The following is a 16,922-nucleotide window of genomic DNA, read 5'->3' on the forward strand; positions in this document are numbered from 1 at the left end:
AGATTTGGGGTTTTCACCCATCGAATTCCAACCCTTAAGCTCAAGCAATGGTGGAATTTATACTCAACAACTAAAATCCATGAAAACACAACAATACTCATGCACAATTACACTCTAGTTCAACATAATCCGAAAACTAAATTACTTAGCTACTCATGAAGAAAGTAAAGAGAGATATACCATAAGGATTATCCAAAGCATTCATTCTTCACAAAAAGTCTATGAAATTTAACCTTCAAAGTTAATTACACACTTGCCAATGATTATGGTTTCAAGTCTTGAATTCCAAAATATCTTATGAGTTAAGTTATCCTAAAGAAGAAAGGGTTTTAGCTTAAATATGGCTTGGATGCGTCCAAGTGCTTTTACAGATCTGCCTTAGGCACCTTCACACTAAACTGCGATCATGCACGGCTGTCCGCGACTGCTACCATGTGACCACGATTATGTTCCATGACCACATTGCTCTGATCGTCCTTACTAACCGCCAATGCGGATAGAGGACCACGGTCACGGTAAATAAGGCTAATGTAGTCCAGGTATTTAGTTGCACTCTTTCTTATTAGTTTTTTATCATTTTTTGTTCCAATCCATATCTTTTGGTCTTCCCAACTTTATGCATGCAAAGAGTAGATATCAGTGCATCTATCTATAGATGTTGTCTAATTTATTCATTTAAAATAAGGTAATGTGCATGCATAACGAGTGTGAATGAGTGGTAAACTCACCACTCATCAACACCCCCAACATAAGACCTTGCTTGTCCTCAAGCAACTCTACCTCTTACTATGAGACAATTTCCTATATGTGCCCTCATTCTACCACCCAATGATCATAATGACTTAAATTAGATTGCTACCATACTAAGTTCTTTTCACATGGGCAAATAGGACTTTAAAAACTTCCCTCGTCATAAAATGGACTAGTGAAGAACGCAATAGACTTTAAGGAGAAACCATGTGACAACTACTAACACTCTAGAAATGTCTCACATGTTGACTTCAAACATGTAGTACTTTCAATTATCTCATTGTGCAGAAGATGAAAAAATCACCCACCTAAACCAGTTCATGTGCCTCCTCACAAGAAAGAAGAAATTTACACACCTAGCTACCAATTATGCGACAAGGAATTTTAAGTACAGCACTCACTCTCTCAAGAAATTTTTCATGTTAATAAGTACCATTTCATAGGATTTCCCCTATTTTAAATCATCACTACAATGACTACACTTGGTTAGGAATCACAAAGGGCTTTTTGAGCTTCTAAAGTAGGTTTAGGGTAGGGTACGAGATCAACTTAGGAATACAAGGCTACACCCTCCTTGAACTTCTACATCGTACTCTTTTCATGCTTCACTTATTTCCACTTATTTTCAGTTTACTATTTTGCCCACTCTTTTATTTTTCTTGGTTTTCCCACTTTCTTCTTTGTCTCTTCTTCTATAATTTTTGCACATAGATAAAGCCTTTCTTTCCTTTATGGGATCTTTTATTTATTCATATCCAAAAAGCTTTACTTTCTCAAGATTGTCAAGGAACCTTCTTCGTGGCCCAACTATACTTCCTTCTCTTTCAAATACCCCTAATTTAGGCCATTAGCCTTAATTTGTATTCTCAATTTCAAGTAGGATAGGGTTCAAGAGAGGATGAATATAAAGGTCACGGCTTGTAATGCATTTGCCAATGAAAAGTCCAAAGGCTCGAAGAGGGTAAAACTCTTATGTATTGGTAGACTTTTTAGGTTAAAGTGGACTTCCAAAATCACAAGATGGCCTATGATCATTTTACCAACCAAGCACAGTCAAAAATTAGCTTTGAAAGGCTAAAGAGGCAAGTTCTAGATATTACAAGCACACACAAGATGGATAAAATTAACCTCACACACATGGCATGCGAATGTTGTTAAGGGGATTCAATTGTTCTACTCGCTCGAGACAAGGATAGAGTATTCATTATTTTTTTTGAAGTCAACTTATGGAGTCATATGAAAAGGGAAAAATTTCTTCATAAAGTTGCTCACATCCATGCCTTCGAATAATTTTTCAAAATTTTTAGACAGAGGGGGTTGTTTGCTCTTTGCTTCCGCACCATAAATAATTTGTTAATCATGGAAACCATCAAAGCTATTATCTCACATTGAAGTTAGTAGCATGGGAGACCCACCATATGGTTACTTAGATTTCACCAATAGATTTTAATGCAACCCTAAATTATCAATGCCATAGGTAATACTTTCCTTGCATTTTATGGCCTTGATGCCACGGGTACTCAGACTTTCCCTGCACCTATTGTTAAAACCCAATCACGAAGGCAAAGCTTGACTAATGAAATTTAGACTAAAATAGCAAACTAAGAACAACATAACTAATCTATGCAAATATGGGTACCATCAAGGTGACCGAATATTACAACCTAAATAAAATTAAGATGAGAATTATCCAAAACAGCAGAAAAGGATATAATACAGGCCCAAATTAAATGAATAAGGATAAAGAGACACCCCAACTTAAAACATAGTAGTGTCCCAAATGCATAAATAATCAAGGGTAAAAGAGATAAGGGTGCTCCCTAAAACCACATCAAGGGTTGCTATCACTATTGGACTCTGCATCACTACCCTCTTCCTCAAGATCATACCACTTGACTAGGGCCTCATCATCACTGTCCACCCAAGAAGAAGAAAGTATATCTCAGGGCCTTAGAACATTCCATATGACCTTCACACCCTTCCACATCCTGATGAAGAATTCGTCCATCTTCTTCTCCCTTTCAACCATTTTTTCATGTATGATCTGGAGGTCTTGGTGTGACTTTTCCAAAGAGGAGTAGGCCTTTTCAAACTTATCAATGGTATCTTCTTGCTTATTTTTATCCTCCTTGTGCTTCTCATGATCGGTACATGACATATAATAATAATGAGTGGTGGAAGGCTCCCTCGGTCCTTCGGGGAAACTAGACACGAGCTCTTTGATGGTTACAATATTTACTCACATTTTCTTATGAGGCCTCATGGTAGTTGGCCTATAAGACTCAGGCTCACTGTATGCCGGCTTTTCCAAGTTAATCTTTCTTTTCTTGCTTTTTTCAGGTGTACCCTCACCTCTAATCCTCAAGGGGTAAATGGGAGCATTAGGGCACACCCAGTATCACTATCATACTCTTCCACCCCTACTCTTTTCCAAAGCTATGCAATTAAGGAAGGAAAGAATAGATGTGTACCACCTTGGAATTTGAAATGATCTATTTAATTAACCACAAGCTGACCAACATCTAGAGAAATTTCGTCTAGAATACATGGAACCATCCTAGCATAAAATTTTGGGACTGATGTCATGTGGGTGCAAGGTGAAACTCGGCTACAAATGATGTGGAACCATATAGAGCCTCGAAGATGAAGTCATTCATAGAAATATTGCTTTTAATTTTTGTCCACGAGACTTCTTAGAGCCGATGTGCCAACCAATTCCATGATGTACACCCCTTCACTTTAAATTTAGTCATAGCTGCCTTATTGAGCCAATAAACATCATTGATTTGTTTAGCCCCAACTTTCACCGTCTTTCCCCAAATCTTGACAGTCAAATAAAGTAGGTTCGAAAAAGAGACTTCACCGATATTTGCATATAATTCACAGACCCATTGCTTATTTACAATGCATGTATCCGGGGCAAAGTACTGCTACCCTATGGCTTTAAGTTTGTCATGAAGTGCTAGTAGTTTCTCCGTCATGTTATCCAAGAAAATTCCTTTCTCCTAGAGCAGCTTTGTCCTTGGAAGATCCCTGTAGTAAAGAGTGTAGCACTCAGGTTCCATGAATCGGATGTGATCATACTTATCCATGAGATTGTACTAAACGCACTAAGCACACATTATATTTTTTTTTTGAAATTTTAAAAATGCAAAATGTGTTAATCACTAGAGTTCATTGGTTCTTGGTGGTGCTTGGTGGTGCTAGACTAAAAATTTAGAAATGCAGGATTTTTTGGCCTGGCAGAAAGCTGTCCTTGGTTATCGTGAACATGAGTCAAGACCCTATTTGCGTTACCACGATCGCAGTCTATGACTACGGTCTCCCTACCTGAGGCTAGTTTTGTGTCAACTTTGCATGTACAGATTTTTTCCAAATTTAGGCTACTCGTATGTTCTATAATATGGAAGCATATAAAGATCATTAGAATAAAACTCACAAGTGTGAGAATGTCCATTAGAAAGTAAATACAAGTATTGAAAGTTCATTAGAGTATTTTATCAAACACTTGGTGTGCATATCTCATTGGTCTACCTATTTCATACAAATTTGGGTACACATGATTTCCCCTACTTGTGTGCACAACCTAATCAAATAGCCAACATCACACCAATACCCAATATGACAACATGGAAAGAATAATAATCAATATTTAAGGCTCTTATTAATCATGTATTTATCGCCTATTTTCATAAGTAAAAGCATGGATTAATGTCACCTACTAGAGTTTTGATGCAATGGAATGCAAGGATGTTGTATAAGCTTACAAACTTGACAAGAAATTAGCCTAAATTAGATAGTACAATCTAAAAATGGAATGTGAGGGAAATGAGGGCAACTAGAGGTTAAATGGCAGAAGTGTCCGCGCCTGTAATTAGGGACTGCAATCGTAGACATCTACAATACCACAATCATATTTAGGGACCGCAATCGCGGTAACCGAGAGCAATTTTGCTCTTCTATTTTTCCCCTGTTCAGCATTTTCCCACATTTCTCCCCTGGTCATATTATTTGATGCACTCCATAGTGTCATAAATGCATGGGTTATTCATATGCACAAGATAAAATCTACCTTAGAAATACATAACAATAAAAAAAAGATACGAGCCACTTTTATGGCATTTGTGGGTTGCCTCCCACCTAGAGCCTTAGTTATCGTCGTGGCACGACTTCTTTCTTTCTTCATTTTCAAGGTGGATCCTTGAACTCCTTTTCATTCATCTTCTTATTTTCAACATCAACCACGGATACTACTTGCAACTCCGTGGTTTGCTTCTTTGATTTGCAAATTTTGAAAGAGACCACATTCTCTTGCACTCTAAATTTCATCTCCCCCAGCTCTAGATCAACAATGGCTCTCTCAGTGGATAAGAAAGGACGACCAAGAATGATAGGCACTTCTTGGTCCAGTTCACAATCCAATACCACAAAATCCATTAGGAGAATAAATTTGTCCACTTTCACAAAGACGTTAAATAATATACCCACCAGCCTTTTTATAGACCAGTCCGCCATCAAGAAATGTAAAAAGGTTGGAATCGGGATATCCAAACCAAGTTTCTTGTATATAACAAAATGCATTAAGTTGATGCTCTCACCAAGGTCACATAGATCTTTTGCAAATTCATACGTCCCAATTGTGCAAGAGATAGTGAATACTCTGGGGTCATCTTTCTTTTTTGCAACCTTACTATCTATGATAGTGATAGATCTATGAGTGACTTCAATAGTATCACCTTCAACATTTTTCTTCTTAGACATCAACTTAGTGTATCCTGGGATCTCTTGGATAGCCTCAAGTAATGAGATGTTTATTGATAGGTTCCTAAGTTTGGCCATGAACTTCATTACTTTGTCATTTTCCTATTCTTTATCCAAACGTTGAGGGAATAGGGCCGTAACTTGGATGGTTGTTCTTGCTTTAAATTGTGGCCCTTCAACTTCAAACACCTCCTTATCACTTTTGTTTACCTCTCTTCTTTAAGGTCTCCCCTCCTTTGCTTTGGATTTGGGCATATTCTTACTCACATCCCCCTTTAAAGGTTTCTCAAGTGCTCTTCCACTCCTTTTCATCATTGCTAGGAGTTGTGCATCATTTTTAGGGTTAGCAATTATGTCACTCGGAAGACAACCTCTAGGTATAGCATTTAATTGTGTATATATTTTCCCCACTTGGGTATAGCATTTAATTGTGTAGATACACCACTATTTGAGAGAGGTGGGAGAAATCACCCTTCAATGCATGGACTATCTTGTCTGTGCCTTCTGCTCTATTCAAGACCCTTTCTAACATATACTTGTCCTTGAACTTTTTGAGGTCAATGGTACAAGATTCCTTGGCATTAGCTCGATCATGAGGAGGTACATAATGGTCATATTCACATTCATGATCTCTCCAATCTTGATCTCGCTCACGATCCATCCAACCTTGGTTCCGACCTTACCTTTAATAGGCAGGGCAGGAACCCCTTAAGTAGTTTGCCAAGTACTAGATTTTTTCATCCAACTTTTTTGCCTCTTCATCCTCTTCATAAGATTTCAATGCTACAACATTTACCGCTTTCACAAGTGCACCCATAACATGCTTCGTCAAGAGCTCAAGTTGGGTCATCATTTTGGCCATGTTTTGCTCCTTTTCTTCTTCTCATTTTCTTTGCTTTTTAGTTTTCATGGATGTGGTAGAGGAGGTTTTGGAATCTTTGGTGTCTCGGTTATGCCACCCCTAATTTTGTTTTGATACTTCTCCTATCAATCGAAAGGTCGCAAGATGATGTAATCTCACTATAGAACTGCCTGCCGCATTATTCACTACCATTTCATTTAATGGATTAAGATCCCTATAGAAAATCTCGAGGAGCATCTTTTATGGGACCTCATGATTTGGGCATTGGGCTAACTTTCCATTAAACCTCTCCCAAGCTTCAAATAATGGTTCTTCATTCATTTACTGAAAACTCACAATCTCATCTCACTTTTGAAGCAGTTTTAATGGTGGGAAGTATCTATCAAGAAACACTATAGTATGCTCTTCCCATGATGTAATTGAGCTGGTGGAAGAGAGCAAAGCCATAAAATTGCCTCACCCGTTAGTGAAAATAGGAAAAGATGAAGCCGGATGGATTCTTGTGTAATGTGTGCCATGTTAAATGTAGCCCAACCTTCCACAAAGTTCTTCAAATGGACATTTGAGTCCTCATATGCTTGACACCTGTACAATCCTTTCATTTTCAACTTATGAGGTATAACGCTAGTCACATAAAACACTCCATTCCCATTCGTTGGTGGAATGCGAATTGCACTTGTTTTCCCTGCCTCATTTAATTTGTCTTCATCATCAAGAGGGGCATCTAGGGGGCCCATATTTCTTGCATTATCGCTCATTGCTCCATTTACACTTTGATCACCTACAAAAGATTCAACAATAATAAATAAAGTAAATTACACCACTTTGACTATTCCCAAGTAAGAATGACATCACACAATCAAAATCTATATTTCACTCCCTGATAATGACGTTATTTTGATGATGCTCAACTCACTCCCATAATTAGGAGTGAGGCGGTCATTGTCAAGTAAGCTAGTTTAAATTGGGTTCAAATCTCGATGAGTGAACTATAGACTTCAAACCCTATGTATGCTCAAATTACTAAGATATTACCCAAAATTCTAATAAAAATGATATGTGGAGTAAAATGGGGGGTTTACTTGGAAATTCTTCACAACCTACTTTAACACACACTTCATGAATGAAACTTTTACATATAATTCAATATTTGAGGGAAATATTGGGATTATGTCTACCTAGATGTAATGCATGTGGGCTGATGTTGATTAATCATGAAATTTAGTTGTTAACTAAAGGATAGGCTAGGTCGAAATTCATTGGGATCAATCTTTCAACAAAACCACATCGATTTCTCCCGTTGGCTCTTTCGAGAACCTAACAAGTGTACATATTTTCAAAATCACCCAAGACCTCAATAAAACATCACTATTTCTAGGATAATTCTCTTGACATGATTTACTCTCCTAATACACTTATTTCTAAGATTGCAAAAGGTAGTAAACCATAGGCTCAATTATCTACCATTTTTTTGTCCCCCTATAACCCTCTTTTGAGGATGTTATGGGTTACCTAATGTTCACATCCATCACTCCTTCAAGGATGACTAAGGGTTTCTAAAGTTTGGGGCTTTAACCTATCAAACCCATTTGGAGATTTGGGGTTTTGACCCATCAAATTCCAACCCTTAAGCTCAAGCAATGGTGGAATCTATACTCAACAACTAAAATCCATGCAAACACAAAAATACTCATACACAATTACACTCTAGTTCAACATAATCCCAAGACTAAATTACTTAGCTACTCATGAAGAAATTAAAGAGAGATATACCATAACGCATATCAAAAGCATTCATTTTTCACAAAAGGTCTAAGAAATTAAACCTTCAAAGTTAATTACACTCTTGCCCAAGATTAGGGTTTCAAGTCTTGAATTCCTAAATATTTTATGAGCTATGTTATCCTAAAGAAAAAAGGGTTTTAGCTTAATATGGATTTGGATGCGTCCAAGTGATTTTACTGATCTACCCCTGGGCACCTTCTCTCTTAACCGCGATCACACACGGTTGTTTGCGACTGTGACTATGCGATCACAATTGTGTGCCACGACCACGTTTCTCTAACCATCTTGACTGACCACGACCATAGATAGAATACTGCGGTTGTGGTAACTGAGGCTGATGTAGTCCAAGTCTTTAGCTGTACTCTATCATGTTCCCTTTTTATCATTTTCAGTTCCAATCCACATCTATTGGTCTCCTCAACCTTATGCCTACAAAGAGTGGGTATTAGTGCATCTATCCATAGATATTGTCTCATTTTTTTCATTCAAAATAAGGTAATGTGAATGCATTACGAGTGAGAATGAGTGATAATCTCACCACTCATCAGTCATGCACTTTTACATTAATTTTTATACTTTTAGAATACTTTGATCATTGAGATTTTGTTCTTGAGGTTTTGGTTTTGCATTCAATTAGAGACTTTGGATTTTTACTCTTTCATTATTGTGCAATTTATTAGATGTGTTCTTTATTGATTATCATAGGTTGTTGTATGAACATGAGCGGCTAATTTACTTGACTAGGGTTGTAGGAACCCTAGCGGATTAGCTACATAAGGGAAGTAGGAGATTCATTTATTCTACTGTAGTTGCGTGTATTATAATCTTCTTCGTATTTATTGAATCCAAGCTGCTGCAGAAGCTTGGGGATTGCCTTTATTCGAGAACGTCCTTACAAAGTAGTTTAAGATTAGAAAAGGAGGTTACAACTGTGATTCGAGGCTATCAACCCTCGAAACTCAAAAGGTAAGAGTTTTACTGAGTTTATAGAAAAGGGACAACAAAGAAACACCTTGGTACTGATAAGTTAAAGGGTAAAATTTATCAATGCGTTCACAAGACGGTTGATAGTGCATAGCTTGTCAACTTTGCAAGCAGAACAGGAGGTTAGGTGGATTGAATATGAGAATTTACATAGTTATGAAGCTAGGGGAACACATTCCTAGCATCTATATTCTATTGTTTACAAACTCCAGCACTTATGTTTGGTTACTTATTACTGTTGACTTCAAATTCCCCCGATTTACTTTTCTACACTACTTATGGATTATGTTCAGCGTATTCCTTACGGGTTTGACCCCAACCCTATTTGGGTTACTATATTTGAGATTGACCACAACATACTTCTTTGGTGGTTAGTTTTGGGCGACATCAAATTTTGTCATCATTGCCAGGGAAGGCAGTTTGAATTATTGATTAAAGTTGGTAATGTTTGCGAGTCTTTATTTCCTATTTTTAGTTGGGTATACGTCGGTGTATGCCTGAACCAGGAGTCAAGGCAATCCCTTACTCCCAATTGATCTTGAACCATAGAGAATTTTACAAACACCAAAAAGGATATTAATGAAAGTTCATGATGGTGTTCCTGCTGGGGTTCGAAATCCTTAAAATGTACCTCATCCCCCACCTATTGATCCATAGAATGTTGATAATAGACATATGGAGAAATTTTTAGTAGAAGCAGTTGAAGAGAGAAGAGTGGTTGAGGAAGCTAGCTTATCTCCACAGGCACAGCTAACCTGACCAAGATAAATAGCTGATCAATATACAAAAGTCGATGACAGTCAAAAGATATCTAGAGGTGGCAGAGCTCGAGTTATACCTACATATCAGTTCTACCACTATATGATGAGGATAAAGACATGGGGTATGTAGAGCCTATTGAAACTGGAGCCATTGTTCCACCTACTTTACCCTTCAATGTGAAGTTCGATATTACCATTGCAATGATCCAGTTGTTGAATCTAAACGGTGTACTCTAGGGGGAAGCAACAGATGATGCAAAATCACTAGGATATGCACCTCATATACTACCCTTGGGATGGAATAAAAAGCATTGAGGTAAAGCATTATTATGACTTGGATAACTCTCTAAAAGCTTGATCATGACTTGGAAAGAGTTACGTAGACAGTTTTTTTAATTATTTTTTCCCTCTTTCTAGGATTTTGCAGTTAAAAGATGACATTTATAATTTCTGGCAATTACCTACAAAATCTATGTGTGAAGCATGGTTCCGATTCAAAAAGAAGTTGAACATGGTACCCCATCACAAAATTCCAAGACCCAAAGTGTTGAAGATATTCTATAGATATTTGAATGTCGGTTCTAGGGAAATGGTAGACACAATATTTGGAGGTGCACTTATGCATCTCTGTTGGGAGATGGCCCAAGAAATATTAGATAAGATTTATGCCACTAACCAAGGATGGAATACTTGGGAGGATAATAGAGGGGCTGATACATATGTTATTGGAGCTATAAGTACTATAGAGCTAGTGATGTTATAGTAGCACAAGAAGTTGCACATCTTAGAACTTATATTGGGTTGCTTTCAAAATAATTTATACCAATGATGGATAAACAGGTGCATGATGTGGGGGAATAGGGATCTACTTTTAGAGTTTATGAGTCTGATACAGATAAGGAAGCAAAGTATTTAGATACAAAGTGGTGGGTTTCTGAGCCAAAGGGAAAGGGGACCAAGTTTGGAACTATCATGGTGATAGGTACCGAGATAGGAGCAGAGAATGAGATGGTTATTGGAGGCACAAGGATAACTACAAAGAGAAGAGCGACAGATATGTTCCACTAGGCAGTCGAGACATCGAGTCTAGAATGGATGCAATATTGTCGAAATTAGTTAAAGTCCAAGAAAGTTAGGAGAGATATCTTACGTAGATTAGGGTATATCTATCAGGGATAAATCATAAGGTTGAGTCACATGCTACTGAAATCAAACAACTAGAGCAATAGTTCATCCAAATGTCATCCATGTTGAATCAAAGGCAGCCTGGCACTCTTCCTAGTAATACAGTGCAGAACTCAAAGAAAGATAATCATTTCCATGCCATTACTACTCGGAGTGGTAAAATCACCATAGATCTATACATGTCCACTATGAATGAGTCAAAGAATAATGTTGATCCTATTACTATTGAGGGAGCACTTGATGTAGAAGTAGAGAAATCATTCGATGTAGAGGATAGTAGTATGGATGACAAAGGTAAGGATAAGGTTGAGGATCTTGTACTGAAATCATTCCACTACCTCGACCACCTTATCCTCAGAGATTGAAAAAATAGCAGGAAGAGAGTAAATATCAAAAGTTTCTATCTATGTTAAAGGAGATTTTTGTAAACATACCATTAGGCATTGGATCAAATGACCCGCTATGCGACATTTATGAAAGATCTAGTCACTAGAAAGCAGACTATGAGTTATAAGCCTGCTAACAATGTTCACCACTATAGTGTTGTTTCCTTTAAATCATCAGCAAAGAAGAAGAAAGACCTTGGAGCCTTCACCATTCCATGAACTATTAGGTCTTTCAACTTTGCAGGAGATTTTTGTGATCTAACAGAAAGTGTTAATCTCATGTCACTGGTTGTGTTTAAGTAGTTGGGGTTAGAAGCACCCAAACCAACATCGATGAGATTATTGATGGCCGACCAAACCGTGAAAAATCTAGTTGGTACTCTATGATATGTGATTTTAAAGCTGGCATCTTTTATCTTTTTGGTTGATTTTGTGATACCTAATCGTGCGGCGGACTTCCAAGAACTTATATCTTAGGAAGACACTTCCTAGCTACGGGTAGGGAGTTAGTTGATATAGAGTTGGGACAGATGAGGTTTAGATTCAATGATGAACAGGTAATCTTAAATGTATGACAGTCAATGTGGCAACCGAATGATATGAGAGTTGTGTATGTGATAGAAACCATTGATGATATAGTTGATGCAGTAACTATTCCAATTGAAGATAGGATGGGTGTAGAAGCACTAGCAGCATTAATTATGAATTTTGACAGTGATGGAATTAAGGAGTATGATGAGATGGTTGGTGCTCTGTGTAAGAGAGGTTCATATTTATATTCTCCGAAAAGCTTGATCTAGATTTATAGAATAGAACCATTCTTGCAGCTCGTCCATCAATTGAGCAACCATCAGTATTGAAGTTGAAGGCCCTCCCATACCATTTGTGCTATACTTTGTTGGGGGCCAACAACAGGCGTTATTGTTGAGGATTTAATAGAGACTAAGGTAGAGGCGTTATTATCTGTATTACCGAAGTTCAAATGAGCTATAAATTTGACTATTACAGATATTGTGGTTATTCCACTAGGAATTTGCACTCATAAGATCTAATTTGAACTGGACAATATCCTGACTATTGAGCATTAACGTCAATTGAATCCTCCTATACAGGAGGTAGTAATAAAAGAGCATTAAGTGGTTAGAGGTTAGTGTTGTTTATCCTATTGATGATAGCAAGTAGGTCAGTTATGTTTAGTGCGTCCCATAAAAAGGCAGCAGACACTAGTGACAAGAGAGAAGGATGAGCTAGTGCCAATAAGACCAGTCACAGGCTAGAGGGTGTGAATGTACTACAGAAAGTTGAGCACATAGACCAAAAAGAACAACTTTCCAATACCCTTCATGGACCAAATGTTGGATAGACTTGAAGGAAGGGGCCGGTATTGTTTTATGGATGGCTATTCAGGGCAATAAGATCATGATTTCTCTCGAAGATCAAGAGAAGACAACTTTTACCTGGCCATATTGGACATTTGCATTCAAACAATGTCATTTGGGTTGTGCAACAATCCAATGACATTTCAGAGATGCATAATGTCCATCTTCTATGACATGATAGAAGATACTATTAAAGTATTTATGGTTGATTATTCTGTAGTTGGTGATTCATTTGATAAATGCTTGATTCACTTGGCCAATGCTTTGTGACACGACCCAAATTGAGGCCTTGTCATAATGGGCATCTCAAGCCCAACAAAGACTGGAGATCTCCCCATTAGCCTCACCTAACTATCACATTAAACATCAAGTATCAGGTGAACTCCGTACATATAATAATAATATAGCAGAAACAAGACTAATAAACAAGACTTAAGAACATCTAATCATTCCATTTATATCCATATACAACATCCAACCTACCCAAGTTCACAGTCATCCACAAACCCTCTACAAATCTAATGTCAATAATATGTCGGGACAAACCCCTGACAATAGCCAAAACTAAATCCAAAGAAGTCTATGACATAAGGTAAGAAGACCATGAAATATGTGCCTTCTGAAGTATGGAACCTCACCACTTCAATGTCAACTCTCGAACCGCCCAAACACCTGATCACTCTGCAAGAATAGAAGAAGAAGCTCTAACCCTCATTGTCTGGGAACACCGCATCTAGAGATAGTTACTGATTAGAATGCTAGGATATAACTCAAGGATAAGATAAAATAATGCCAATAGTTTAAGACTATTCAAGTAATAGATATAACCAATGCAATACATATATACATACCATGTTGGGATAGGGAATAAAATTGGAATGAACTTTGAAATCATTAACCTGGGATGTGTATCCTTGTCGTTTAGTATTCTCCCATGGGCTATATAGGGTCAGCGCCACTTGTAAAAAGGATCCCAACACGTGTTTGCTACATGAGCCGAAGAGAATATGAGATGACTAGTACATCTCCAAGAGTATAAGTGTGACACCATGCACATAGTTACCATGACCAACCTAACACCGGCAAATTGTGAGTTTCCAGCTTTGGTCCCTTAGAGACCTCCGCCTTCTATGGCTTGGCTAAACATCCCGCTTTACAGCCTAAATTAAAAACATTCACACATAACCAACCATTTAGTCAATTTCTTACCAAAGGCACTTCGTTTGTATCGTCATACCAATACTACTTGCAAGTATACACATTCCATTACTCTTATCAATAAACCATTTATACGATTTTAAGGCTCTTACCCATCGTCCAACAAGGACACTCATTAAATCCAAGGTTTAAGGACTTAAACCCATTTTAATTAATTAAACCACCAAGATTTCCATTTAAACCATTTCATGGCCAACAAGGACTTTACAAAACCATTTGAAAATAATTCATACTCACTAAGCCATTGTCTTAGTTTACCACACCATTAACATCATCATCAACAACAACAACAACATACCCAGTAAATTCCCACCAAGTGGCGTCTGGGGAGGGTAAGTGTACGTAGTCCATACCACTACCTCAAATGTGAGATAGAGAGGTTATTTCTAATGGACCCCCAGCTCAAAATAAAGCAATCTAAGATAAGATAAGAAATAGTAATAGAACAAGACACGATTGAAATTAACATAATCAATAATACCAAAAGAAAGATACTCCAAGTATACACCAAAACATACAACATCCTAACTCATACTAACCTTCTACCCTAATTCGCCTCCTCCATAAATTCCTATCCAGGGTCATGTCCTCGGTAAGCTGAAGTTGCATCATGTCCTGTCGAATCACTTCCTTCCAATATTTCTTTGGTCTACCTTGATAACGCTCAACTTACACGTTAATTTAAGTACAAGAAGTTCATCATCAATATATTTACCCAACTTTAGAGTTGGGGTCGAATCCACGAGAAATAATGTGAGTGGCAATTAAGTTACTTCAAAATAATAGATACAAGTTAAATCCAAACCAATATTATAAGAAGGAAAAAATAGGAGAGATAGGTATCTACACTAATGTTTCTTTTTAGGTTTTTCCAGTATAAATTTAGGGCTATGAATAATTAGAGTTTTAACAAGTATGCACAGATCTTGAAATTATGCACTACTAAAGGAGTGATATGTGGGTGTTAGCTATCAACATTAATTTAGTAAGTCAAATATGGGTAGTTTTGGTTATAGATTGTGATGCTAGTCTTTCAACAAAACACCAAACTTTTACCCATTAATTCTTTTGAATACCTAATAGGTGTGTTCAACAATTGATAACCACAACCTCAATCTAGGCATCCCTATTTCTAGGATGATACTCATGGTATAGTTAACCTCACATTCACCCTTATGTCTAAGATAGTGAAAAATTTGCAAACTACATACACAATTGTCTGTCATTACTTTGGTCTTCACATCCCTCTTTCAAGGATGATATGGATTCCTAAACTTCACCTAAAACCCTTCTTTCAAAGATGGATTTGGGTTTCCTAGAGCATTGAGCTTTCACTCATCATACCCATGTGGGTATTTAGGGCTTTCACCCATCAAACCCCAACCAAGTTAGCATAGCAATGATAAAATCCATAAATATGAACTACTAAATAGAAGCTAATCAATAACAACCTACACACACTTTAACCTCTATTCACACATAACTCCAAGAGGGAGATCTAGCTACACATAAGATAAATAAGCTTAGAAATACCCATAATCTCCGTTAAAGTACTTTATTAAAGCTTAAGTGAATGTTATTTCAAATTTGGAACTCCCACAAATCAACAATGAAAGTAAGCTAATCTTCTACTTTGAAAGTCTCTAATTTATTCTTTACCCAAAAATTATACAATAGTTTCCTCTCCAAAAATAGATGCTATGAAATCAAGAACTAAACCTAAAAATTGGAGAAGATGGAATATGATACATGATGTTAGGGTTTGAGTCTTTATGTAAAAATTAGGATCATCCACGTGTATTTCTAATTTTTCCCTTGGTCTGATTTCTTCTGCTAAGCCACAATCACGTGGTCTAGATATGACCACAGTTATGTGACCGCTGGTAACTTTCATGATCATGATTGAATGAATTTTGCTTGACTGCCTTAATCATAGTCAGCAGACCGCAACCATGGTACAAGAAGCCTTTCTTCTCTAAGTCTTCAGCTGCACTTTTCTTGCTCCCTTTTGATCATTATAATCTCTAATCCATATCTTTTTATCTCCTCAACTCTATGCCTACAAATATTAGATATTAGCATATTTTATCACCAATATGTCTTATTTATTCATTTAAAACAAGGTAATGTGTACAAATTTTTAGTGATAATGAGTGGTAAAATCATCACTCATCATACCTCTACCTTGCTTAAAAACATCCCTAGCCAACCTCTCATACCTCTGCATTAGGGCATCAGTGCTCATCCACATCACATGATCAAACCATCTCAACCTCGCTTCCCTCATCTTGTCTTCCATCAAAGACACTCCCACTTTATCTCGAATAACCTTATTTCTAATCCTATATTTTTTAGTAAACCCACACATCCACTAAAGCATTCTCATCTCTACCACCTTAATCTTTTGGATGTGAGTTTTCTTGAAAGGCCAACACTTTGCTCCATATAACAAAGTTGGTATAATCACCACTCTATAGAAATTACTTTTAAGTTTGGGAGGTACCTTTTTTTCACACAAGATACCGGAGGCGAGCCTCCATTTCATCCACCATTAACATGTGACTAGTAATTTCTTTTAGATGTTTTCACAAACACCTTGTGGGCACACCTATAACAAGATCAAAACCAAGGTAAATACCATTAAGGTTAGGGTTACCCATGACCAATTTATTAAAACACAATCAACAAGAAACCACATATGCAAAATATCACCAAGAACATGTGAAATAATTATTTAAATCAAGAGTAAATAATACTCAACAATATGCCTTAAAACTCTCAATATTGGATTTTAAAACCACCATTTCAGAATCAAAATCAATGTTCAAAACACATGATATTTTCATACTAA

The 16,922-nt window shown here is 37.0% G+C and overlaps 1 protein-coding gene and 1 non-coding gene across 2 annotated transcripts; one reads left to right on the top strand and one right to left on the bottom strand.

The window, feature by feature from the left end:
- Positions 1 to 4,938: 4,938 nt before the first annotated feature.
- Positions 4,939 to 5,598, bottom strand: LOC107868839. The gene has a single exon (XM_016715465.2). The coding sequence runs from the start codon at positions 5,596 to 5,598 to the stop codon at positions 4,939 to 4,941; it is 660 nt and encodes a 219-aa protein (XP_016570951.2).
- Positions 5,599 to 6,620: 1,022 nt separating this feature from the next.
- LOC124898252 lies at positions 6,621 to 6,732 on the top strand. Its single transcript, XR_007055228.1, has one exon. It is a non-coding gene; the product is annotated as a small nucleolar RNA R71 (small nucleolar RNA).
- Positions 6,733 to 16,922: the final 10,190 nt, after the last annotated feature.

Source organism: Capsicum annuum, chromosome 4 (assembly GCF_002878395.1).
Source record: "Capsicum annuum cultivar UCD-10X-F1 chromosome 4, UCD10Xv1.1, whole genome shotgun sequence".
Taxonomy (NCBI): Eukaryota; Viridiplantae; Streptophyta; class Magnoliopsida; order Solanales; family Solanaceae; genus Capsicum; species Capsicum annuum.

Excerpts from the sequence above, each read along its gene's own strand:
- LOC107868839 (XM_016715465.2), bottom strand. The coding sequence starts at position 5,598 with ATGAAGTTCATGGCCAAACTTAGGAACCTATCAATAAACATCTCATTA.